The sequence below is a fragment of the Chrysemys picta genome, chromosome 11 (genome assembly GCF_011386835.1).
Source record: "Chrysemys picta bellii isolate R12L10 chromosome 11, ASM1138683v2, whole genome shotgun sequence".
NCBI classification, from domain to species: Eukaryota; Metazoa; Chordata; order Testudines; family Emydidae; genus Chrysemys; species Chrysemys picta.
In genome coordinates, this window is record NC_088801.1 from 76,830,011 (window position 1) to 76,856,329 (window position 26,319).

Below are 26,319 nucleotides of genomic sequence, written 5' to 3' on the forward strand. Positions count from 1 at the left end.
GTTTTTGAGTATTTTGATTCCTGATGTCTGTCTGTACTGGGCTAGCTTGATTATCACTTCAAAAGTTTTTTTTCCTCTTAATTAATTGGCCTCTCAGAGGTGGTAAGACAACTCCCACCTGTTTATGCTCTCTGTATGTGTGTATATATATCTCCTCAATATATGTTCCATTCTATATGCATCCGAAGAAGTGGGCTGTAGTCCACGAAAGCTTATGCTCTAATAAATTTGTTAGTCTCTAAGGTGCCACAAGTCCTCCTGTTATTCTTTTTGCGGATACAGACTAACACGGCTGCTACTCTGAAACCTTTCAAGATAAGTGAAAGCTTCTGTTGGTCTCCAGGTTCATAGATTTGTTCATTAAATATATAATTTATATCAACATGACCGATTTAAGATTCCCAGTCTGATACTTCAAAATATTACCCATTGGGGAATGTCCTACAAATTTATTTTTATTATAGAGGTAATGGTTGTGGCTCCATAATTAAAGTTTGAGTGTTTTGTCTATAAAGCAGGGATTCAACTTCTTTGTTGGTTATGAAGAATACACTCTGCTCCCCAGAATGACAGCATGTGCTCTTTGAGTATAGAATGAATTTTCTAAGACTTGACAAGTAAATAAACCAATTAATTGTAAGTTAAAATTAATTTACTAATGGGTCCTTTAACCAGTCCAGCACCCTGTGTCAGATCATATTTTGTCCTGAATGATTTAGTCTCAGGCATTTACACAAACTACACACAAATTGGTAGGGAGGTAAATATTAAGTAGGTTTAGTGCACTGGGTAGTTCTTGAAAAGAAATACTTACAATTAATGGTCACTTTTCCCATTATTCTTCATAAATGAAAATTTCTCCTTTTAGCAGAAGCTAAAGAGTATTATTCTTTGAATGCTTGCTCAAGTAGATTCCATTTTAGGTGTGTGCACGCCCACATGCACAGTTGTCAGAGATTTCTGCCTTAGCGGTATCTCTAGGGCTGGCTGTGCCCTGGAGTGGCACTCCCATGCGGTGGTATATCAGGCGCTGCCGGCCTTGTGCCCTCTCAGTTCCTTCTTACCACCTGTGATGGATGGTTGGAGCCCCTTGTCTTGCTTTGCAAGAGCAGCAGCGGTTATCCATTGACTAGTTTTAGTAGGGCACCGGCAGGAGTTCCCAGCCAGTGATGGGCCTTCAGTGCCCAAAGTGGTCCCGGTGGCTAAGGAGCCAGGCTGACCAGCTCTGCAGGTGCCACGCCAGGTGACTGATGCAGCTCCGGTCGCATCACCGAAGGGGAAAGCCACCAGGGTGCTGCCGTGTAGACTGGCGGGACATCCCAGGTCACCGGATCGCAAGCACAAGTCCCTGTTCCTGCGACCTCGGGACCCAACACTGCAGTCTGGCTCGCTGGCCAGAAGGCCTAGATCTCCGTCAAGATCCCCTCCTACTAGGTGAGGGACTCCAGACTCATGGTGCTGCTCCCCGTACCGCCAGTACCAATTACCGTCTGGCCATAGGTTGCCTAGACGCTGAATACCGTCTCCCAGAAGATCTCGTCCTCGTTGGTCTCCGTCCTGGAGGGCTCGTTCAGGATTTCGGCGTTGTTCGTGCTCGCCCTGGTACCTGTCCCCCCGTCGATCGCCTTCCAGGGTCAATAGGCAGACCCAGACCTCAACGGCCCCGCTGTGGTCACCGGAGGGACATGGTCAGGGTCGGACTGTGATTTTAGCCTGTCGCAGACGCGGCGTGACTCCCCTGTGATGTGGGAGATGGAGGCGGCTCTGGCCATGGTGCTGACGCAGCAGGGGCCGTGGCCCCCCCAGGAATCCTACTGGGACCCGTGGCGGGGTGTGCCGGTAATGCCGGTCCAGTACTCCCAGCCCTCCATGGCCGCATCGGACAAACCAGCCGATGCACTGCTGATGCTGCAATCGGAACACGGTACTATGGTGGAAGCAGAGCCCGCGCACCATACCCTGGCGCTAAGGGAGCCCTTCCCTGACAAGGCGAGGATGACACCACCCATCAGGTGACATAATCATCGTCGAGGAGATGGCCAGACCATCCCACATCGCAGTCCTCTGGACGACTTTAAGGAGCATCAGGCCCTCCTTAAATGGGTGGCTGGAAATCTTGGTCTGCAAATTGAGGAGGTCGCTGAGGTGGCAGACGACCTCTTCAATGTCATCTCAGCCACCACACCGGCAAAGATTGTATTGCCCGTCTACCCGGGGTGCTCGAAATAGTCAAATCGGTGTGGCAAACGTCCTCATCTATTCTGCCGACCTCAAAGAAAGCATATAGTGCCAGTGGCTGCTTACCTGAGACTTCGTGGGGGGAGGTTCCAAATACAGGAATACTGGCCTTCTACATTGACAGGACCAAGCCGTTCCATAAGTCGACGCAATTATTTGTCGCTGTAGCCAACAGAATGAGTGGATACTGGACTACCTTTCAAAGAATTACTTCTTAGATCACTGCCTGCATTTGCTTCTGCTACGACCAAGCGTAGGTGCCACTCCCAGCAATTGTCACTGTACCGCACAGGCCTCTGTGGTAGCCTTTCTGGCCCATATGCCTATCCAGGACATCTGTAGAGCGGCCACCTGGTCATCTGTCCACACTTTTACATCCCGCTATGCCCTGACTCAGCAGGCCTGGGACGATGCTGGCTTCGGTAGGGCAGTGCTGCAAGCCGCTAAGCTGTGAACTCCGAGCCCACCTCCGTGGATACTGCTTGTGAGTCACCTACAATAGAATCAACATGAGCAAGCACTCGAAGAAGAAAAAATGGTTACCTACCTTTTCATAACTGTTGTTCTTCAAGATGTGTTGCTCATGTCCATTCCATTTCCCGCCCTCCTGTCCCTCGGTTGGAGTTGTTGGCAAGAAGGAACTGAGAGGGCGCAGGGCCGGCGGCGCCTGGTATACTGCTGCATGGGAGTGCCACTCCAGAGCGTGCCACAACCGGCCCTACAGATACCACTAAGGCAGAAATCTCTGACAACTGTGCACGTGGGTGCACACACATCTAAAATGGAATGGACTTGAGCAACAGATCTCGAAGAACAACAGTTATGAAAAGAAAGATAGGTAACCATTTTTTGTTCAGAGAAACACTCAAAGAATTGCCCTCTTTCAAAAGGGTTGTCATTTTGTATTATTCTCAAAGAGACTGATGGCACAAGTTGTCATTAGCAAAGGTTGCCACTGCTTCCATTCACCTGCTCCTCTCTACCTCCTGGTAGCATAGGGGCCAGCAGTCTTCCCTGAGGGCAGTTTGACTTTGTTTCCATTGTGAACAATGGGAGGCAGTAGCTATTTTTGTTAAGGGCAGGCTGTGACCTCAGTCCCATTGAGAATGATGTGTAATGGAGGCTGTTTTGAAATAGGACAGCTCTTCATGAGTGCTTCTGAAATAGAAGATTTTATGTGCCAGCCTGTGTTGAAGGAGAAATTTTCAATGATCAAAAATAATGCTATGAAATTTATTTTTCATCCTAAAAAAATCTACGTGTTGCACTAGGTCTATTCAACAGAGAAGGCAGGAGGGAAGGGGAAACCGAGGAGTGCATTCTGCCCTCTGATGTGTTCCTCTGCTGATACAGAACACCCGTAAACCCAGCTTAGTTGGCCTGTATGCTTTGGCTGCTTAGCACTCGTTCAGAATAGTACAGAACAGCTAGCATACACTGGTGAATCTGGCCCTAAAAGTTAAAAGATACTAACCACGTTCAAGTGATTACAAGTACCATGAGTAGCAGTCTCTTTGGGTTTCTTATGTAGTGTTCATGAGTGAAAATGTTAATTTAAAATGCAAGGGAATTCCCGAATAAAAACCCTTAAACTGCATTGACATCTGAGAATACACATCAGTGATTTGGGGGTCAGGAGGGAATTACAAGAATGTTGTAAATACCTCCAAAACAAGAATTCTAAACTAAGAAATTCAGCTGAGGTCATACTTACAAGAAACCCAAATATGATGAGATATGATGATGCACAATTAAAACACCTGTGCAATGTTCACACTTGCCTGTAGTGACATTATGAGAAAAAAAATTCAGTTTTTAAAAGTTAGTGTACTGTGGAACCAGTCACTAATATGCATTCATCTTAATGCTGTGGAATTGTGATTTTAAAATATAGTTTAAAAGTGGACACATTTCCTTTAAACACACCATAAATCAGCGGTGTAAGTCCTCCCACTCTCATGGGCAAGCTTTCTCCGTGGCATAGACAAATCAGCAAGCCCTCCAGTTAAGGGAAATTTTTTGGGGGGAGGGATATTAAATTGAAAATTTCAGAGAAATTGAAATAGCTGGGTGTTTAGTTCATGTGTAATATTTTATTTTTAAGAATACGAAAGATAAAGAAAGTATGCTTGCACAGAAGGAAGAGAATCTGAGTAATACAATGCAACAGATGTACAACAATATAGGAGAAAAAGAAGAAATCATTAAAGGTCTTCAAGATATAGTGACATCAGAAAGGACTAATTTATCTCTTCTACAACACACTCTTTCTCTCCGGGACACCGAGATAATGCAGTTAAAAAATGAAATTGCTTCAGCCAAGATGAAAGAACAGGAATGTATTGAAGAATTGAAAACAAACCACAAAAGGGATATTTGTAGACAGTTGGAAGAGTCTCACAGAAAAGAGATAGTAAGAGTTAAGGAGGTTTGTGAAGAAGAGATGAATAAAAAATATAAGAATGAACTTGAGCAGTTAAAAAGAGAACTCTCTGCTTTGAATTCTGATGAAGATTTTCAGAATTTAAATGCAATAATTATTGATTTAAATAATAAACTGCATGAGTCTGAAATGCATAGACACAACTTGTGCAAGCAACTTAAAAATCAAATGGAGGATTTTCAGAGAGAGAGATCTGAAATTGAGCTGAGGTATAAGGATTTGGTAGAAGACCTCAAATTACAGCTTACTAATGCAGAAATACAGGCTAAGGAAGCACAGGAATCTAAACAAGAAAAGGAGTATTTGAATGACGAGATCCAAAAACTCAACTCCTTCATCCAGGAATTAAGTGAAAAGCTGCTCCTTGAGACAAAAAATAACAAAGATTTAAAGCATAAGCACGATGAAGAAATAACTATCTACAATTTGAAGTTAAAAAACTTAGAGGAGGAGGAAAAATTGTTACAGGCGGTGTCAGAATCACAGAAAGCAGAGCTTGAGAAGATGCAGAGTAAATTATGCCAGCATGAAGGTGAAATACAATTAGTTCGTGAAGAACTGGAGTTCCAACATGGCTTGCGAGTGGACTCTTTTAAAACTGAGTTAGAAGACACACACAAAAATCTAAAGAAGGTCAAAGCAGAGAAGGGCCATAAAAGTTATGAAGCTGATAACATGTCTGAAGAAAATATGATAGAACTAGGATCTTTCGTAGAAGATGCAGACATATTAACTAAATATCTTGTCTCCACTGAGAGACAGGAGCAGTCATACATATCCGACAACTCTGGACTTCTTGACACTGAAGAGGGTAGGCTTGATAAATTTGTACTAGATAGCAACATCATTTTAGAACCCAACATGGACTCCACAGCCGATAAGTTAATGTTTAGCCCTGATGAACAAAAGTGTCTTAGCAGTGTACTGCAAGGGACTTCTGATGAAACAGAGCTGGACGCTGAGGCTTTTGCTTCATATTTGTCAGGTGACTCCTTGGTGCAAAATGAAATAAGTGACAGTAAGGAGGTGAAGGATGAAGAGAAAGCAGGCTTGATGGAGAGATGTGTTAAGCTAATTAAGCAGCTCAGTGAAAAAGAGTCAGCACTGAACAAATCCTATCAGGAGACCCAAGAAGCTCTTGAAAAATGGGAAAAAGCAACAGCTGAACTTTCCATTACCCATTTAGAACTGAATAAGGAGCGAGAAGCACGGGTTCATTGTGAAGAAGAACTTGATCAAAAAGTAAAGAAGGAGAAAGAGCTTGAAAACAAAATAAACTTTCTGGAAAAGCAGGGTGAAGACAGAGATCAAACAGTTTGTAGTGAAGGATTAGGGGTTGGAATGAAGGCTTCAAAGTCGCATACTTGGCAGGAGATGATAAAAGACCTCAAGCAGGAAAGAGAAACATTGATGATGCAATTGAGGGCTCAGGAGCAATTAGTAAAAGAAGTTCAAGAGCAGAAAACTGCCTCTGATTCAGTAACGAGTGAAGTACAGTCCCTTTTTGGACGTCAACTAGCTACTTTGCAAAGCCAAAGGGATCAAATGCAAGTCCAGCTTGATGCCCAGAAGGCCAAAAACCAGACTATGGCTGAACTTCTTGGTCAGAAAACCATAGTAGAAGAGACATTACTGAAAGAACAGGAGGCTCTCAAAGCTGAAATCAATAATAAAGAACAAAGTTTAACACTCACACTTAGGGAGAATGTAACCTTACAAGAAAGATTGTCTGCTGTAGAGCAGAATCTAATAAAAGCAGAAAACGCTCTGGAAGAGAATCTTGAAAAAAATATACATGATCTTAATATGAAAACGAAAAACTTTGAAAAAGCACTGGAGTGTGAAAGATTAGAATTTGAGGAGAAATTGAAATCCAGTAACTTGGAACTTCAGAAACTTAACATTGAAATACAGGCAAAAAAAATTGAATACATTGAAAAAGAAAACAAACTGACTGAGGAAGTGGCTTATTTGAAGAAGGTTCAGGTGGACCTGGAGAATCACCTTCAGGAGACTGTGCAGAAGTCCGCACAAGCCATACAGGAGGTACAGTCTGAGATGAGGAGACATTATGAAGAGGAAATTAGTAAAATGGAATCTCATCATCTTTCTGAAACAGCAAAAATGACTCTGGTACACCAGAAAGAGGTAGGTAGCTCTAATAATGACACGAGGATTTGTATTTCTGAATGCTTGGTAAATGGTAATTTCAAAAAAATTCATCCTTCTTTTCAGATAGAAGAGCTAAATGCAGAAATAAAAGAGAAGGTGGAAAAACAGCAGAACTTGGAGGAGGAACGAAAAGAACAGATTGGATTAATTAAAAAGGTATTTTTTTGTAATAGGCTTATTTTAGAAAGATTCTGCATGTCTGATTTCTTCAGAGATGGAAAATCAACATGGGTTTTTGCAAGAGTAAAGATAGTTTTGTTGACTTTGAGACTACTGTCCTAATGGCTTGTTAATGCTGGAAGGACAAAAGTGCAAAATGTCCACAATCCAGTAAAAATTCTGTGCTGTATTTGTGACGTTCCCCTCTGGTTTCATCTGGACTGGTAATCTGCTAGGTCACTCCAGTCCTTCAATCTGGGAGCCAGCCTTACCCTGCTCTGCTGTGAGAACCCCCACTCCGGGTCTGTTCATGGACAGCCTCTAGCATGTAAGCTGCTCCTTGGATTGTGCAGTTGAATGACACTAGCCAATACTTCCAGTCCCAGACACAACCCTAGGAACCTCCGTCTTGCAGTGTCCAGTTATGCCTACTGGTTGCTGCAAGCTTCTATGAGTTCATCAATTTAACAAAGAAATTGACATGTACTGAGTTTGTTATCTCAAGGGAGCCTCTGAAACACTTCAAACCAAACACACTGCTTCAGGTAGAATAAACAAATTTATTAACTAAAGTGATTATAAGTCAAAACATAACAAGTCAGATTTGGTCAAATGAAATAAAAATAAAACACATTCTAAGCTAATCTTAACACTTTCAGTGCCCTTACAAACTTAGATGCTTCTCACCACAGGCTGGCTGGTTGCTCTACAGCCACGTTCTCCCCTTTGATCAGCGCTTCAGTTGCTTGGTTTGGTGTCTGTAGATGTAGGTGGAAGAGAGGGGAAGACCATGGCAAGTGTCTTTCCCTTTTATCATACCCTTTCTTCCCTCTTGGCTCCCCTCCCATCCCCCCCGAGTCAGGTGAGCAGTTCCAAACTCACCAAAGGAAGGGGAGGTGACTCCCTCCAGAGTCTAACAGATTCTTTTGTTGCTGCCTAGGCTTGCGTCCTTCGTTCCTGTGAGGCTGGGCTGGGTTTGTCCCATACCTGTCCTGATGAGGTGTGAAGTGCCTCTCCGCTCTCAGAGAGTTTTTGCCTGGGCTTATTTTGAGCCATGAGGATACATTTTCAGCCTCCTAACTACATACATGAAATTATAACCTATAACATTACTATAATACTGTAATAACAATGCTCAGTGCATCATGAGCCTTCCGAAGACACCCAACATGACAAACTTTGCATTGCATACCACACAATCATTTTATAAAGATGAACATGAGGAATGTAGGGTGTTCCCCTGAGGTACAGAGCGTCACAGTGTTCTTCTCTCCAGGTTCATGAAAGAGAACATGATCGTGAAATTACTGAACTGATTATTAAACATGAAGATGAAATGAAAGAGCTACGTGCTGAACTAATTAAGGAACAGCAGCAACTGTTGGATGAACTTCAGCAACAAATGGAAGGTACACATAAAACAGAGATGCAGCACACTCAGCTCCAGTCACAGGTACAGTATGTATACACAGTAATGATTTAGGCAAATTTCCTGGCTGTCACAATTTACAGTTAATTCGCTTGCAAAGAGGAGCCGTTTTTTAAACAAAATAAGCAGTCTTTGGAGGAATGCCTTGTGCTATCCTAAAGACTACATTTGAAGAATCAATAGGGATTGTTATGCTAAGAGGACTGCAGATACCATCTTCTATGGAAGGGTCTCCAATGTCCTCAATCTTACCACTTATTCTTTAGAAAATTGACAAAATTTAGACAATTTGTGAAGGGAAGAAGCTTGCTTATCTTCATAAATATAAATAAGGATCCCCAGTAACTTCTGGGAATGGAGAGAGGCAGACAAAGAATAAGAGGCTAATATGCCTTTTTGGTGTTCTAATCAATAGATATGCTTTTTTTTTTTTTTTTTGCATGTTAGGTTTGCACAAAATTCTAGTGCAAGGTAATGTTTTACCCAGTCTCTAGTGTTGCTAGACCTCTAGAAATATGGAATAGTGGTTGTATGTGCTGCAATATTGGGAATTGTAAAGTATGGCAGAAAATCAAACTGAGACTTAGTCTTGCTTCAGCCAGGTCTTATGAATTGCATGAAGGTAATCCATCACACACAACTTTACTGCAATGTGTATACTGAGTGTATTTTTGTCAGTGTGTCACATCCCTTCTCATGGCTTTTACAGTTTGTTATTGAGTCTACACTAGGTAAACTCTGAATTTAAATATTAAATATTACTCCAAATATCCCTCTAAAGAGTTCATGGACCTTTTAATTGTTACATATTTATTGACTCTGTATTGGATAAGATTGTAATGATGTTACTTGAATTTACAAGTGGAGGCCCTGATCTTGCAAGCTGTTACACGCATATATAATTATAGGCATGTGAGTAGCCCCATTGATGTTATTTGGCAGGTTGAAGGCCTAAATTCCCTTCTCTCTAAATATTTAATCCATTTTTAAACACCCATTAATTCTAGGAATACATAGGATACAATTACTTTTATGTCTAATCCCTAAATATTGGCTATAAGTATTTGTATATATGTAGAATAGAAACTTTATAATCCATTGTAAAGCTTAGTTGCTGCTTCTGCTAACTGATAGGTCAGAACTGAATCAATGAGCAGCACAAGAGAAATGTATATTTACATCATTGTTTCAATCTCAACACTTCTGATATTGGTTATTCACTCTACCATAGTATCAAATGATAGCCAGTGACAGCTTTGTGAGGTATGATGCACTGTGATGGACTCAAAGGGTAAAAGTGGAAATTTGCTGCAATGCTATAGACAATAATACTGTGTATTTTTGCAATTTCCTTTTTTCATTTCATACCTTTCTGAAGATGCTGCAGGGAGGCGGATTGCTGGCAGGCATTCCCTATCAGCAGATAATCTTAAGAGAAAGAAAAGGCAAACAGTTTGGATATAATATCAAACCAACTTTACTAGTGGAAGGAGAAATAGTAAAGATTGTACTCATTAATAAAAAGCTTCTGCAAGCCAGATGAGAACTAGAATCTGGTTTTTCTGCTATTCCACTTCCAGCCATGAATATGTTTTATATGAAAATAACAGACTAGCAATAAATATAGAGGTGTGTGTATATAATTGAAACTGGTATAGAAAAATGGTAATATATTTCACTTAAACCATGTTTTTTTGCTTTCCCACTGTAGACACTGCACAATCTTGAGTTGGAAGGTTTACGACTAAGTCTAACTAATATGCACACATCCCAGTTGGAGCTGATGCAGTCTAACTTGAGAAAGGAGAAGGAAACTGCCCTTGTGGAGTTACGGGAGATGCTCAATGATAAGCGTGCTCAGGAAGTAGCAATTCTACAGAGCCGACATCAGTTTGAGTTGGAACATATTAATGAACAACATCTGAAGGAAAAAGAAGAAATTGCACTGAAACATCAACAAGACCTAGGTATTATGAACTTGGGAGTTAGGGGGCTGATTATGCAACTGCTGATCATTTGATTGCCCCACAATTTCTGATGGGGAGATTCTCAGGCCTGGTCTACATTTAAAATGTATGTTGGCATTACTGTGATGCTCAGGGATGTGAAAAATCCACACACCTGAACGTCATAGCTAGGCCAACCTAACCCCTATTGTAGATGCAGCCAGGTGGACTTGAAGAATGAGCGACACAGCTACTGTCGGTTAGGAAGTTAGTGTTCTTACAGCAACACAAAAACCTCATTTCTGCATCTACACTATGGGGCTATGACAGTATAGCTACAGCCCCGTAGCTGGACCACTATATGCCCCATACTGTAAACATAGCCTCTTTTTGGTCTGTCCTATGGCCTGTTCTTGTCCCTGTTGAAATCTGTGAAAACTGGCATTGACTGCAGTAGGAACAGGGTCAGGCATTATATGTTCAAGGGATTTAGGCCTGCCTCGGATATAAAGCCTTGATTTCCAAAGATATAGCTGTGATAGTTGCCCATTCGTAGAATCATAGAATATCAGGGTTGGAAGGGACCTCAGGAGGTCATCAAGTCCAATCCCCTGCTCAAAGCAGGACCAATCCCCATACAGATTTTTGCCCCAAATAGCCCCCTCAAGGATTGAACTCACAACCCTGAGTTTAGTAGGCAGTGCTCAGCCACTGAGCTAGCCCTCCCTGCATCATAGGTTGAAGGCCTTCTCCAGACTCAGGTTTCTAAACTCATTGGTTCTAGCATAATCCTCTTATGTCATCCCTGTAGACTGGTGCTCCAGTCAATCAGCAGTTTCTTTCCAAACATCTTCAGAGAAGATGACCTCCTAGATTGCTGAATCACATTTTGTCATCTTGTCTACCTTTATTCTGCCAGAAATATACTTTTAAATAACTGGTTCTTCAGTCATCTGTCCTCTTCAATATTTATTTCTGAAACTCTTGGTGTTCTCACACTTAGTATTAGGATCATCTGTGTCTTTAACTTTGAATTTCAACTGTTATGCTTTGCTCCAGATCAGACTTTGGTTGGTGCCAGCTGCTGTTACCAGTTGTACCACATAAGCTTTTGCCTTACCTTGAGTCAGCACCAGGTTCATTGTTGTGTTTTTGGAGCAAGTACCTGAAGATTCTCCTGGCTTTCCCTCCCAATACCTGGAAATTAAGTGAGACGTCTACCTGGACGGTACTGAAAGCTTCAGCTGGAGAGCCAGAGTCAACAGTCCCAGATGAGTTACAAATCTGTATCAGTGCTGCCCTTGGTGGCATAGGTTTGGTGAAACATTCTACGTGACTGTTTCAACATCATCAAGCTAGACTGTTGGAATTGCTGAAATTGCATTGAGGTTTTGCTCTTTGTGCTTCTACATGCCACTCTGGTGCTTCTTGACACAGACTATGACTCCTTGAGCAAGTTATTGCCTTCTTTGAACTGCAACGACAATTTGTTTGAGAGCCAACAGGCAGCTGTCTCAATTCGTGGAAACAGCTGAGGCCTACAGGTGCCATCAGAGAATATTGAGGAGGCTGATTTCTCTCTCTCTCTCTTTCCTCCCTCAGTTTATGAAGCAGTCCCTTATGCTTATAGTGAAGGGAGACTTCTGCATTGTGGAATTTCAGTATGTGTCAGGGTTGAAGTCTCTGCCCTGTCCTCAACTGTTTTTTGGGTACAGGTGATGCATGAGACTTGTTGGAGGACAAGTGCATCTTCACCAGGCAGAGTGAGAGTGAAATATTGATTTCTTCTTTAGAAAAAGTTTGCATAACATATCTCACACACACCTCCAGTGTGTCTTAGGGTACTTCTGCTGAGAAGTGCCTCCTTTGGCCTTAGCTGCTTGCTAGGACTCCCATCCGCATGTGAAGCTTATGAGGCTAGTGGTCAGCCTCTCAGAGCCTTAGGACTCTCTCTTTTAATCTTTAACAAGTCTAAGATTGTTCCTCGGCCTTTGATGCTAAGACTGCTGAAAGTGGTGGTGGAAGGAGGCTGACAATCCTCTTCAGGTTTGCTGTTGGGTCTCACTTGCTGGAGACTTCAGGAGGCCAGCGTGAAGGAGGGAAGGGAAAATCATCCAGTATCCTCCCTTCAAGCCCTCTGCTTTCTTCAGTTTCTCTCCCTCTTTTCCTTTAGACCATAAGAGATGCTATGCAAAGAGCTGAGGAATGGGATGTGGTTGGGAGGGGGTATAGAGATCTTGGGGGGGGGGGGAAGCCGCCTTCAGGTAGTGATCCAAAACAATAGCATCGTGCTCTGTGTAGGAGACTCAGAGAGTGAGGTACTTCTTCTCACTAGTTGCTGTCTTCTGCTTCTGTTCCTGTCTCTGGAGCTACTGATGAGCCAAAATTAGCTTTGCAACTTCCACTGACCCATTCTGATAATGATATGTAAAATGTATATAGCTCTTTAAAAGGTTTTATTAATTAAACTTTGGTCCTATGCACTAGATCTCTACTAGATGAGTTCAGTAAACTTTCTCTTTTTTAGATTTTTAAGACTCTGAACAAGTCTATTTTAAAAAATTGATAATGTGATAAATTAGATAACGTGTTCCACATTTACTTCAAATTCGCTAGAAAAAAATCTCTCTCAGCAAGTTTTTACACACTGTACATTTCGGAGGGGGAGGTGGCAGGTGCAAGGGTTGAAATCAAATTTGTAATGGAAACTTTAGCTATGTAGTGGCTCTGGCTGCTAGATAGTAAAAGGAAGGTGAAGACTATTTCCACTTTCCTTCCACACACAATGCTTGTTTTTTGGTCACATAGGCGTAGGACATGTGAGTTGCAGCTTGAAATATTATTTTGATCAGGGGTAGAATTGAGGGGGGACAGTAAGTGTTCTCTCCCAAGTTCTGCTGACAAAATAAGCCCCATCCACTTGAAACCTCAGTATGCCCCTTGCATGCTTCATGCAGACATTCAAAGTATGATCATGAGTGTTCTTTGAACTCCTTGGGCTGTCCCCTCCCCCCAAATGAAGTTTTCATATATCTGTGTGCTCCGCTGAGCTCCTTTGGAGCAGCTCAGATGCACTGCTGCACTCTGGCTCCTTTTTGATGAAGGGAAATGGGATTCCTCCCCCCTCCTCCCCCCATGGTTAAATAAGATGCCACTTTCAGTAAATTTGTGCAGATTTTTGCAATATGATTCTCCCTCTTCTTTCTTGCATTCTTTGCACAGTGAAGTAGTTAGCAATGTTGGCATCTGAAATGTTGTTATTGGGCATCTAAGTTAACACTACTGAAATGAATGGGGCAGTTTACACCTCTCTAATGATGTCATGCTCTCTGCAGACTTGGGCAAACAGTGCTGGACCAGTTGTGCTAAATTTACATCTCCATGGTTTTCTTTGCAACTGAAACAAGCTAGACACTTATTCCTATAAAATAAGAGCTGACACTCTGGCATATAAGAGAGCAGTTTTGAGAGAGATGGTGGTACATCATACTGCTATGTACCTCCTAATTCATGCCTTGAATGTGATGTTTAAAATAAAGTAGGTCTTTCTGTATTTTAAAATGTCATTAGACCCCAATGTTTCTTACTAGTTTGTTTAGTAAACAGAATTTTATTTTGCAGATGAGAGGAAGAAAATAGAATTGGAAATGGAAAAGAAACACATCCAGACCCTGGAGGTATAAGTTCCATACTGTATACTGGACAAGATGAAACTGTACTATAAATCAAAGCTGCCATGATCTCTTCCCTTTTCTACTATAAATTTTTGAAAGAGCAAATAAATGTGATATAAAATAAAAAGAAGCAGAAAAAAATTACTCTTAACTGCTTTACTAATGCACCTATCTTGTTCTGTTAGACTCTTAAAGGAGACTGGGCACTGAAGACCGAAACACGTTTAAAAAACATCCGTGAGGAGCTATCTGAAAAACATCAGATTGAAATGGGTGAACTGCAGAAAACTCTGAAATTGGAACTAGAAAGAGTTAAAGAGGAGCTGAAGAGTCTGTCTGTTAAAAAAGAGCAGGTGGAAAGTAAGTGTTACGCTTTGGAAAGCATTAGCTTTGTTGCAAGATATTTATTGTGAGGGATTAAAGCTGGCTAGAGTAACTTTAGGAGTTGTACAGTGCATATAAAACAGCAATAATGTTCAATTTTAACATTTGCAGTTAGAACCATGCCAATGACCTGTAATTGTTCAGAAATTAGAGTTACAAAGTGATTACATCTTAAATATATAAGCCACATTGGCTAGTGTGTAGTTGTAATTGTAGCAAACTTAAGGTGAAAACCCAGAATGCATTTTCCCCACAAATATAAAAAAGTGCCTACAATTTACAGAAGTTGGTCTAATAAAAGATATTATCTCACCCACATTGTGTCTCTCATCCTGGGACTAACATAGCTACAACAAGACTGTAAGCTACAATTTTGCTGTCAATTGAGGGCCGAATCCTTCAGCATGGGGCATGAGTCATTTGTGCTTTTGAATTAGAGTAAATTGCGGATTCTCTGTAGTTAGAAGTCCTTGCATCAAAATTTCAGGACTTCAGAAATTCAGCCAGAGATTATGGGTCTATTACAAGAGTGGGTGGTTGAGGCTCTATGGCCTGCGAGGTGCAACAGGTCAGACTAGATCAGCAGTTCTCAAACTGTGGGTTGTGATCCCATTTTAATGAGATCTTGCTTAGACTTGCTATGGCTTGGGGGCAAAGCTGAATCCCAAGCCCCACTACTGGGGGCTGAAGCTGAAGCCCGAGAGCTTCAGCTCTGGGTGGCAGGGCTCAGGTTACAGACCCCCTGCCTGGGGCTGAAGCCCTTGGGCTCAGGCTTCGGCTTTGGTCCCCCTGCCCAGGGTGGTGGGGCTCAGGCTGTGGTCCACTCTCTTGGGGTCGTATAGTAATTTTTGTTGTCAGAAGGGGGTTGCAAGGATGTTTGAGAACTCCTGGACTAGATGATCATGATGGTTCCTTCTGACATTAAAGTCTATTATAGTCTCTGAGTGTCTTACTTAGGCAAAACTTCCATTAATTTCAGTGAGTGTTTTGCCCGATTTAAAGATTTCCAGATGGTATTGTGAACAGCCAGACTCCTGTTTGGATCTTAACAATATGGACGTATGATAGATTTTGGCAATTCTTTAAAATAATTGTCTCAAAAGTTACCTTCAGCAGCGTAACTGAAAGCCTCACTACTCAGAAAAGTGAGGGCCAGGATGAATAAATGACCACGTGTGGAAAATTTTGCTGCTTTTAGGAGTCTGAAACGTGAGTGTGACGGGCTCCTGAAGCCCTTGCCTTTGGAGAATTCTATCCACAAGAGGCATAGCTGGAAGTGAAGGGGGCAGAGCTGGCCAGTTGGTTTAGGAGCCATATGTCCTCTGAGGTACCTCGTAGGTGAGAGCCAGGGGAAATGGCAACTATTTCAAATAAATGGAAAGCTGGCTTCAGGGTACCTGGCACTGGGGAACTTTGTGCCAGCTGGAATGCAGCAAAACCAGCCTTGAGATATAAGCTCCATCCTGTTACCCATGCATAACATTGGATGCTTTTGCTATCCTGCTAGCAGTTCTCTGGCTGCTGTGAAGGAACCTACCTATGAGTCTCTTCCTCCCCAGTCTCCTGTTGATTTTTACTTGTTCCCCCAGAGTGCACAGTCCAGCTATCTGTATGTGACAGAATCATTTCTGTCACTGCATTGTGGCTGGGTGGGAGTGACTTGCAGGCAGGGTTCCCTCTCTGTGGCAGAGCAAAGGTCTGTTGTGGAGAAGCAGGTGGCAGGTCCATTTTGCTTAGGGAGAGCTCACTTATGTGGTGGGATTGACTCCAGCTGCCATGAATCTTCCAAGTGCTCCTATCTGTTTGAGGTGAGTGCATCTGCCCTTATCTGTCCTTGTCTGCCTTCCTTCTTCTGCAACTGTTTGTGCTGGTAGCAGAAGTGTTTTCCAGTCCCATGGCCAACCATGTCTCCTTGCCCTTCCAGTCCTGGCTGCCAGCAACATTGTGAATGGGAGGTTCTCTGCAGAAACGTGTTCCCTGTGCATTTAAGGCTGCTGCTGTTTATTATGGCATTGTCTCTTACATGTTTTGTCTTCAGGTAGCCGCCTCTGGTGTCCTCCCTCAGGACCACACCACCTGCTGATGGCATTTCATACAGTGGACCATAAGGCTCTGTGTGGAAATTCCAAGTTTCCACCTCCTGCATTTCTTTACTGTTACAGTTCTTAGCATGCTCATTACTGTGGTATAAGTGCCTGTGCTGAGCTAGCCAGTTGGTGCCTTTCACAAGGTTGTAATGGCCCTGTCAGTTATTAACCTAGATAGAAAATGCCTTAAACTTACAGTTAGCTAGCCTATTAGCTTATTGGCCTGGATTGATAATTTTGTGCTTTAATTAGTCACAAAACTGATGTTGCATTAGGTAGTTCACAAGAAAAAAAAGTCTAATCTAGTAATGTAATAGCACTAACTTTGTTCTGTAGTGAAATGTAAAAACCTGGAGAATGAACACCAGATGGCAATTACAAAACTACGAGAACAGCTGCAGACGGAACATGACCAAGGTCTAGAAAACTTGAAAAGGAAAAGCAAGGAAAGAGAACAGGAGATGCAGCAGGAGGTTAATAAGATTTTTTGTTTTGAATGTTTGGTATGAATTAGGTAAGTGGCATAGTATTTAGGAGCCACAAGTGTTATTAAATAATGTGGGCCACTCTTCTGTATTTAACATTTAGATTTTTTTTTTAAGGGGATATGTAGCATGATGTATGTTTTTTGTTGTTTTTTATATCAAAATTAAGAGCATGAAACACAAATCAATATTAGAATAGTATTCATAGTTTTTTAGCTGGACTTAACTTTATATAACACATTGCTAGGTCTCCTGATGTGGCCTTTCCTGCGATTTAATCAAATCTTTACCATAGTTCTTATTTAATATAGTTTCAGTTCCTGATTCCTATATTTTTCTCAGTTATTTTGTTCACCACATTCATAGTCTCACCAGTTGTGACATAAGCGGATGGCTCCCTCATTTGTTTCAATTAGAGGGAGGTTCATAGAGGAGTTAGGTGTTTCAGTGTCTCCACCAGCCTCTGCTGTGAACCCAGGGTCTGGATGGTACTATACATTTCCACCCATTAGTAGCTTAGCTGTTTCTAAGACATGAAAATAGGCAGCTATTAAAACTAAAAAAATATATAATTCTTAATGCATCTTTCGTAGATGGAGAAACTTCAGGCCACATATGAAGAATTAAAAACTCGATCACAAGAAGAAATCAAACAGCTTTGGTCTCAGCTTGATAGCACACGAGCAAGTCGACAAGAGCTAAGTGGTATGATTGAAACACATTTCGGTTCTTGCCTTAGCTCACCTAGAACAACACTGCATGTGAAACAGTTTTTAACAAAATGTATTGAACAGGCATTCAGTCACAGGAGCATACAGCAGGAGTTGTCATACAGGATTAGATGAATGGTCCATTTAATTCCGTTTCTGACCAGTACCAGATGCTTCAGAATAAGGTTTAAAACCCTCAAGTAGGCAATACCATGCCTATGGGGAAAGTTTCAATCCTGTTCTGCTGGTTTATAATTTGTCCTGAAGTATGAAGGCAGAGATGCCCTACAATTTTATTGTGTCAAATTATGGTGTGGTGGTATCTGTGCCAAAGTTGAAGTTGCAGCTGAGCTGTGCCAAAGATGAAGTTGCAGTCATCACTGCTGCTGTCGCTGCCACTGCTATTATCTGTCTATGTTGCATTAGTAACCAGAGGACCCGTAGCATTTGGCAGTTTACAAACAGGTAGTAAAATACAGCCCACGTCCCTTAAATCTTAAAATCAAATTTAAGATGAGATAGGAGCAATAGGAACACATGGTTACGTCAAATAGTATTATGCACAATATGTGGAGGGTTTTTAAAGATATAAATCAACACAAAATATTGATGGCAGTAATCCCTACTGCCCACCAATAAAACTTGTCATTTGGCTTTTTATCATTACCCTGATCTTGGCCCACTTTAATATCTGTGAACAAAGGCATAGGTTAGATTAGTTCTGAAGCTGAAATAGGGTTTCATAGTAGATTTGAAATGAGGTGGACAAGGATTCTGGAATTACATCTTAAAATTAAAGGGATTCATTAGTATTAAGGTGGTCATTTTAATGCTTAGTCCTTTCATCCCTAGAAGATCCACTGGGAGGGAGGAGGAATGCCCCCACAATCCCCTTGTTCTCCCCTTCTTCCAAACCGTATGTTCCTAGCAAGGGATCCCCTCACCTGCTCATCCCTCACAGGGCTCTCTTCTCCCGCTGATGTTATGAGGTGAGCAGAAGTGAGTGTCCTCTCCTTCTGCAGACCTTGTGGGGGAAATGTCCGATCTCCCTGCTCTCCAAGGTTACAAGTTAAGGGTGTTTAATTTTTTTTAAAAGGGAAATTTCCAGACAAAATTCTTTATGCTAGAATTAATGTTGCCAGTGCAGCCTGTGATTTTAAGTGTATATTAGCTTTTCAAGAATGTTTGGGTTTTGAAAAAAATAATTAACCCCCAAAACCAACAAGCAGAAGAGCAAACATTTAAAAGTTAGGAAAAGTGAGTTTAAATTTGCAGTTCTTCTTCGAGTGCTTGCTCATATCCATTCCATTAGGTGTGTGCGCGCCGCGTGCACGATCGTCGGAAGATTTTTACCCTAGCAACACCGGCGGGTCGGCTGTGGAGCCCCCTAGAGTGGCGCCTTCATGGCGCTGAATATATACCCCAGCCGACCCGGCGCCCCCTCAGTTCCTTCTTACCGCCCCTGACGGTCGTTGGAACTGTGGAGCGCTGCTTAGCTGTTCTCCACTTTCCCTAGCTTATATTGTTGTATCATAGTTATAGTTATAGTTATAGTTATAGTGTTTGTAGTAAATTAGTTAAGTAGTTTTAAAGTTGTTCTAAGTAGTCCAGGGGATTAAGGGGGTCGTCTCCCCCCTTTCTCCCCCGGCCGCGGGGCCGGGCTCATGCCCAACGCTCCCGGCTTCAAGCTGTGCGCCTCCTGCGCTAAGCCTATGCCCACGAGCGACCCGCACGACTCCTGTCTGAAGTGCCTGGGAGAGTCACACCAGACAGAGAAGTGTAAAATCTGTAAGGCCTTCCGTCCAAGGACCAAGAAGGAGCGGGACTTTCGGCTCCGGCAACTCCTGATGGAGGCGGCACTTACTCCGGACGCTCCATCCACAAGTCAAGCCCCGGCACCTAGCGCCTCGGTGCGCAGTGCCCCGGCGGCACCGGCCATGACGACCACGCGAGTGGCGTCAGCTGAGCCTTCCCGGCACCGGACCTCGTCGGCACCGCAAGCACAGCAAGTGCCTCGGCGCCGGTCATTATCCCCAGGGCATAAGAAAGCCCATAAGACGGGGACCTCCGTGCCGAAGACGCTGGCTCCCCCAGTGCCGGGGGTAGAGCCGCGTACGCCGGTGGAGCACCGGAAACAGGTGCCTCCAGCACCGTCGACTCCGGCGCCGAGGCCGTTGAGTCCGGTGCAGACGGCGTCTCCACCGAGGCCGGCGGTGATACAGTGCCTCCCGTCGACGCCAGAGACCTTCGCGGCGGCGAGAGACTTGATAGCTCTCACAGAGCCGGCACCGCCTCAACCACCGGCACCGACGGCACCATTGCCTCGCCCGGTCCAGTCGAGAGGGAAACCTGCCTTGATGCGCCCTCCATCGCAAGGGCTGGAACCTCGGCACCGATCCAGGTCCCGAAGCAGGTCCCCACGCCGCTCGCAGTCCCGGCACCGAATATCACCTCGGCACCGGTCGTACTCGCGGCCAAGATCTTCCTCGCGGCACCGCTCTACGTCTCGGCACCGCTATGATCGTCGGCACCGATCAACGTCGAGACGTAGTTCTCGGCACCGCCACGGTCGACGCTCGACGTCGAGAGGCCGCTCCCGGCACCGGGCATACTCCAGGTCCTCGTCGAGGTCCAGATCTGACTCCCGGCACCGACGAGGTCATCGGCACCGGTCGCGGTCCCGGCACCGATCGCCGGCACCGCACAGAGATAGATCATCTCCGGACCGGCACCGTACGGCACCGCAGCCCACGGGGATCGTCTCGACGCTCTCGGCACCGCCATGGCCGTCAAGATCGGTGTCTCGCTCCTCGGAGGACCTGTCGAGATCGGCATACCCCCCTCAAGGGCAAGCCGAGGAACGAAGCTTGGGCCATTGGCAGGAGATGGCAGAGGACCACTCTCATGGGCCATCCCACTGGTCGTTTTGGACCCCGTGGGCGTACCATCAGGCGCAAGGGGCTCCAATACCATCGACCTCTCGCTCGGGTCACTCGGTCAGAAGGGCCCCGGAATCCACCATCTCTCGGCCTCCGCCAGGAGGCATGGAGGCTTCAGTGTCCACACCACCTGACACCATGGACCCAAGTGCAGGTGATGCCCCGACCCAAGTGCAGGGGGATCAGGACCCCCCCCTGGATCCAGTGCCACCGGAGGCATCCTCTTCCTCCTCTCCGGATGAGGCAGTGGCGGGCACTTCATGTACGGGTCCCCCTCCGATAGATCTTCGGGCTCACCAGGATTTCCTGCGTAGGATGGCCCGTAATATGGACCTGCAGGCGGAGGAGATAGTGGAGGTTCACGACCCGATCGTGAATATCCTTGGAGCAGATGCCCCATCGAGGGTGGCGTTACCTCTGATCCGCACGATCCAAACAAATGCGGATACGATATGGCAAACTCCTGCCTCCATTCCACCCACAGCGAGAGGGGTGGAAAGAAAATACTTTGTCCCGTCTAAGAACTATGGGTACTTATATACCCACCCCCAACCGTGTTCACTGGTGGTGGAATCAGTGAATGCACGAGAGCGTCACGGCCAGCAGGCTGCAGCGCCTAAATCAAAAGAGGCTAAGCGGCTCGATCTGTTTGGCCGTAAGGTTTACTCAGCCGGAGGGCTACAACTTAGAGCGGCGAACCAACAGGCGCTACTGAGCCGCTACAATTTCAACTCCTGGAACTCTATGGGGAAGTTTAAGGAGTTGATTCCCCAAGAGTCCAGGGAGGAGTTTGGAGCCATGGTAGAGGAGGGCAAGAAGGTGGCTCGGACCTCCTTGCAAGCCTCCTTGGACATTGCAGACTCAGCGGCGAGGACCCTGGCTTCGGGTATCGCTATGCGCAGGATCTCCTGGCTTCAGGTTTCGGGTTTGCCTCCGGAGCTGCAGCAAACCCTACAAGATCTGCCTTTTGAGGGTCATGGATTGTTCTCAGATAAGACGGACTCTCGCCTGCAGAGCCTCAAGGACTCGAGAACAATCATGCGCTCCCTGGGGATGCATGTTGTGGGCCCCCAGCGCAGGCCATTTAGGCCGCAGCCTCAGCGCTTCTACCCCCCCCCCGCCTCGTCAGAGACAGGACTCGGCCCGGAGGCGAGGGCGAGGTGGTAGAAGAAGGTGGACCGGCCCTCAACCCGGACAGAACCAGGGGCCACCTAGACCACCTTCCGGCCCCAGGCAGAACTTTTGAAGGTGCGGTCGAGGACGGCGCCCCAGTCATCCCCCAGGATCCAGCCCACTCCTTTCGGGATCGCCTCTCCCACTTCCACCGTGCTTGGTCCCTTATAACTTCGGACCGTTGGGTCCTCCGCACGGTGGAGAGGGGATACGCTATCCAGTTTTCTTCATTCCCCCCCTCCTCCCCCCCTTCCCCGTCCCTCTTCAGGGACCCTTCTCACGAGCAACTTCTTATTCAGGAGGTTTCTACGCTCCTTGCTATGGGGGCCATAGAGGAGGTTCCAGTGGAGTTAAAGGGCAGGGGATTCTATTCCCGTTACTTCCTCATTCCCAAGTCCAAAGGAGGTCTGCGACCCATCTTGGACTTGCGCGGACTCAACAAATTCGTAGTAAAGTTGAAGTTCCGCATGGTCTCTCTGGGGGCCATTATCCCTCCCCTCGATCCTGGAGACTGGTTCGCCGCCCTCGACATGAAAGACGCATACTTCCACATTGCAATCTACCCGCCTCACAGACGCTTCCTGCGATTCGTGGTAAACAGGGTGCACTACCAATTTGCAGTCCTTCCCTTCGGCCTATCCTCGGCCCCACGGGTGTTCACGACATGTATGGCTGTCGTGGCAGCGTGCCTTCGTCGGCAAGGGATACAGGTGTTCCCGTACCTAGACGACTGGCTGGTACGTGGTCGCACCAAAGAACAAGTTCGCGATCACGTCCACATAATAGTGCACACGTTCAACAGGTTGGGTATCCTACTCAACAGGGACAAATCCACTCTAGAACCTACCCAGAGAATAGAATTCATCGGTGCGGTTCTAGACTCCAGACGCGCACAAGCCATCCTGCCAGACAATCGCTTTTGCACCATCACGAGCCTCATTCAAGGACTCAAGGCCTTCCCAACTACCACGGTGAGGTCGTGCCTTACCCTGCTGGGTCACATGGCTTCCTGCACGTACGTAACCAGGCATGCCAGACTTCGGCTTCGCCCACTCCAGACCTGGGTGTCATCAATATACCGCCCACATCGGGACAGCCTGAACATGGTGGTCACGGTCCCGAACTCGGTCCTGACCTCCCTCACATGGTGGCTAGACCACAAGGTGGTTTGCGAGGGAATGCCGTTCCACGCCCCACAACCCTCTCTGCACCTGGTCACAGACGCTTCTTCTCTGGGTTGGGGCGCCCATCTCAACGGGCACCATACCCAGGGCCTGTGGACTGCACCCCAGCTAGCCCTGCACATCAATGTTCGGGAACTGATGGCGGTGCGCCTGGCGTGCCAGGCATTTCTCAACCTCCTACGTGGTCGCTGTGTGTTAGTTCTCATCGACAACACCACGGCCATGTTTTACATCAACAAACAAGGAGGAGCACGTTCGTCAATTCTATGCCAAGAGGCCATTCGCCTGTGGGACTTCTGCATCGCCCACTCAATCCTTCTCACGGCATCGTTCCTCCCTGGAGTCCAGAACACTCTGGCGGACCGACTCAGCAGGTCCTTTCAAACACACGAGTGGTCTATCCGTCCGGACATCATACATTCCGTTTTCCAGAAGTGGGGGTTTCCCCAGATAGACCTGTTTGCATCTCGAGACAACAGGAAGTGCCACGTGTTCTGCTCCCTGCAAGGTCGAGCTCCGGGCTCCCTCTCGGATGCGTTTCTCCTTCCCTGGAAGGACCACCTGTTTTATGCCTTCCCTCCGTTTCCTCTGGTCCACAAGGTACTGCTCAAATTGCGCAGAGACCAGGCGCAGGTGATTCTGATCGCCCCAGCGTGGCCGAGACAACATTGGTACACCACGCTGTTGGAACTCTCGGTTCAGACACCGATCCCGCTTCCGTTGTATCCGGATCTCATCACGCAGAACCACGGCCGGCTGCGTCACCCCGACCTGCAATCACTCCACCTCACGGCGTGGCTGCTCCATGGTTCACCCAGGCAGAGCAGCAGTGTTCACACTCTGTCCAACAGATTCTGCTGAGCAGTAGGAAGCCCTCAACACGGACCACATACTTGGCCAAGTGGAAGCGATTCTCCTGTTGGTGCGAACAGCGAGCCACGTCCCCGTTGCACGCACCTATTCCTCTCATTGTGGAATATCTCCTCTCCCTAAAACAGCAAGGGTTGGCGATATCTTCAATTGGAGTTCACCTGGCCGCTATATCGGCCTTTCACCCAGGGGAACTCGCGTCTTCGGTATTCTCTAACCCGATGGTCGTTAGATTCCTCAAGGGCTTAGACCGGATGTACCCACAGCAACGTCAGCCCGTTCCGACGTGGGACCTCAACCTGGTTCTTTCCAAGCTCACAGGTCATCCATTCGAGCCACTGGCCACCTGTTCACTTCTGTACCTATCCTGGAAGACAGCCTTCCTCGTAGCCATCACCTCAGCAAGGCGCGTTTCTGAACTCAGGGCGCTTACATCCGAGCCCCCTTACACAGTTTTCCATAAGGATAAAGTGCAGCTTCGTCCACATCCTGCCTTTCTCCCTAAGGTGGTTTCTCCATTTCATATCAACCAGGATATATTTCTCCCGGTCTTTCACCCTAAACCACATGCCACTCGCCAGGATCAACGTTTGCATTCTCTGGACGTACGCAGGGCCCTGGCCTTCTATATTGACCGCACAAGGCACTTTAGAAAGACGACGCAACTCTTCGTTGCAGTGGCCGACCGAATGAAAGGCTCACCGGTCTCCTCACAACGCCTATCCTCCTGGAGTACGTCTTGCATCCGGACTTGCTACGACCTGGCAGGTGTCTCAGCACCGCACCTCACCGCTCACTCCACGAGGGCCCAAGCTTCCTCGACGGCTTTCCTGGCGCAAGTTCCGATCCAGGACATTTGTAGAGCTGCGGTTTGGTCGTCAGTCCACACGTTTACAGAGCACTATGCACTAGTGCAGCAGTCCAGGGACGATGCTGCCTTCGGATCAGCGGTTTTGCACACAGCAATGTCTCACTCCGACCCCACCACCTAAGTTGGGCTTGGGAGTCACCTAATGGAATGGATATGAGCAAGCACTCGAAGAAGAAAAGACGGTTACTCACCGTTGTAACTGTTGTTCTTCGAGATGTGTTGCTCATATCCATTCCAAACCCGCCCCCCGTCCCCACTGTCGGAGTAGCCGGCAAGAAGGAACTGAGGGGGCGCCGGGTCGGCTGGGGTATATATTCAGCGCCATGAAGGCGCCACTCTAGGGGGCTCCACAGCCGACCCGCCGGTGTTGCTAGGGTAAAAATCTTCCGACGATCGTGCACGCGGCGCGCACACACCTAATGGAATGGATATGAGCAACACATCTCGAAGAACAACAGTTACAACGGTGAGTAACCGTCTTTTCTCAAACAAGATATTAACTCAAAAAATTACAACAAAAATATTTACTCTGTTCCAGTATATTTGCAATGCAACATATAATGTAGCCATAAGTAAGGTTACGTTTTTGTCACGGGTATTTTTAGTAAAAGTCATGGACAGGTCACAGGGAGTAAGCAAAATTTCACGGCCCATGACCTGTTAATGACTTTTACTATATACCCCTGACTAAAACTGGATGTGTGTGTGTGCGCCGCGGGTGCCCAGGGAAGCAGCCTTGAGGGGGTGCTGTGGGTGCTTGGGTGGGGAGGGTTGGTGGGGCTGGGGAAGCGGTGCCCTCCAGCTCTAGCTCCACGTGCTGCCTCTCCTCCGCCCCAGGCTCCGGTTCTGTAGCTCTCATTGGTTGGGAACCTCGGTCAATGGGAGCTGCGGGGGCGGTGCCTGTGGGCGGAGGCAGCATGTGGAGCTAGGAGCTGAGGCAGGGGAGTTCCTGTCAGCCTTCCGGGGAGCTCCCCTCCCCCCAGGTAAGCACTGCCCCGCTCCTCAATCCACAGCCCTGAGGCCGCGCCCCTGCAGCAGCCGGTGTGACTGGCCTAAGGACTGCCTGAGCTGCTCAGGCGGCTCCCAGGCCAGCTGCACAGGCCGCTGCAGAAGTCACGGAGGTCTTGGAAAGTCATAAGTATTGCGTGCTTTTTAAAAAAAGTTGGTCTTATGGAAATGTCTGAAGGCAGCTATGCTGAAATGTAAGTGTAAGGTAGAGAAAGCAGAGTGGAGTGATGGTAAAATCTGCCATTAATAGCATTCATTTTATATTCAGTGTACTATAGACGTTTCCTGAATGAGAGTGATCTTAAAATAAAAGTTTTGTTAACTTAGAGTATAATGTACATGTTCTACGGCTGTATACCTCATTAATTTTATAAATGGATTGTTCAGAGAGCTGGTGCCTTTTGATTAGATGGTGAGTGACATGGCCACACTTGTACGTGCACAGAGTGTTGCACTATAGTTGTAAGAATGAAAAAGACCTCAGAAGACTGTGCTTTTACCATTAGTTGTATTTGCATGCAGCTTTATTGGGATTATGCAGTTTAGA

General features: G+C 46.0%; 1 protein-coding gene across 21 annotated transcripts in view; it reads left to right on the forward strand.

Annotated features, from left to right (window-relative positions):
- PCNT (pericentrin) overlaps positions 1 to 26,319 on the forward strand; it is a 243,875-nt gene that overhangs the window by 61,907 nt on the left and 155,649 nt on the right. For 16 of the 21 annotated variants that reach the window (XM_065562243.1, XM_065562244.1, XM_065562253.1 and 13 more), the window contains 8 exons: positions 4,343 to 6,829; positions 6,917 to 7,009; positions 8,289 to 8,465; positions 10,153 to 10,408; positions 14,009 to 14,064; positions 14,247 to 14,421; positions 16,869 to 17,005; positions 17,611 to 17,722. In XM_065562243.1, coding sequence (XP_065418315.1) covers positions 4,343 to 6,829; positions 6,917 to 7,009; positions 8,289 to 8,465; positions 10,153 to 10,408; positions 14,009 to 14,064; positions 14,247 to 14,421; positions 16,869 to 17,005; positions 17,611 to 17,722 — 3,493 coding nt within the window. The remainder of the gene's footprint in view (positions 1 to 4,342; positions 6,830 to 6,916; positions 7,010 to 8,288; positions 8,466 to 10,152; positions 10,409 to 14,008; positions 14,065 to 14,246; positions 14,422 to 16,868; positions 17,006 to 17,610; positions 17,723 to 26,319) is intronic. The other 5 variants (XM_042861823.2, XM_008175333.4, XM_042861827.2 and 2 more) reach the window with 1 other exon arrangement.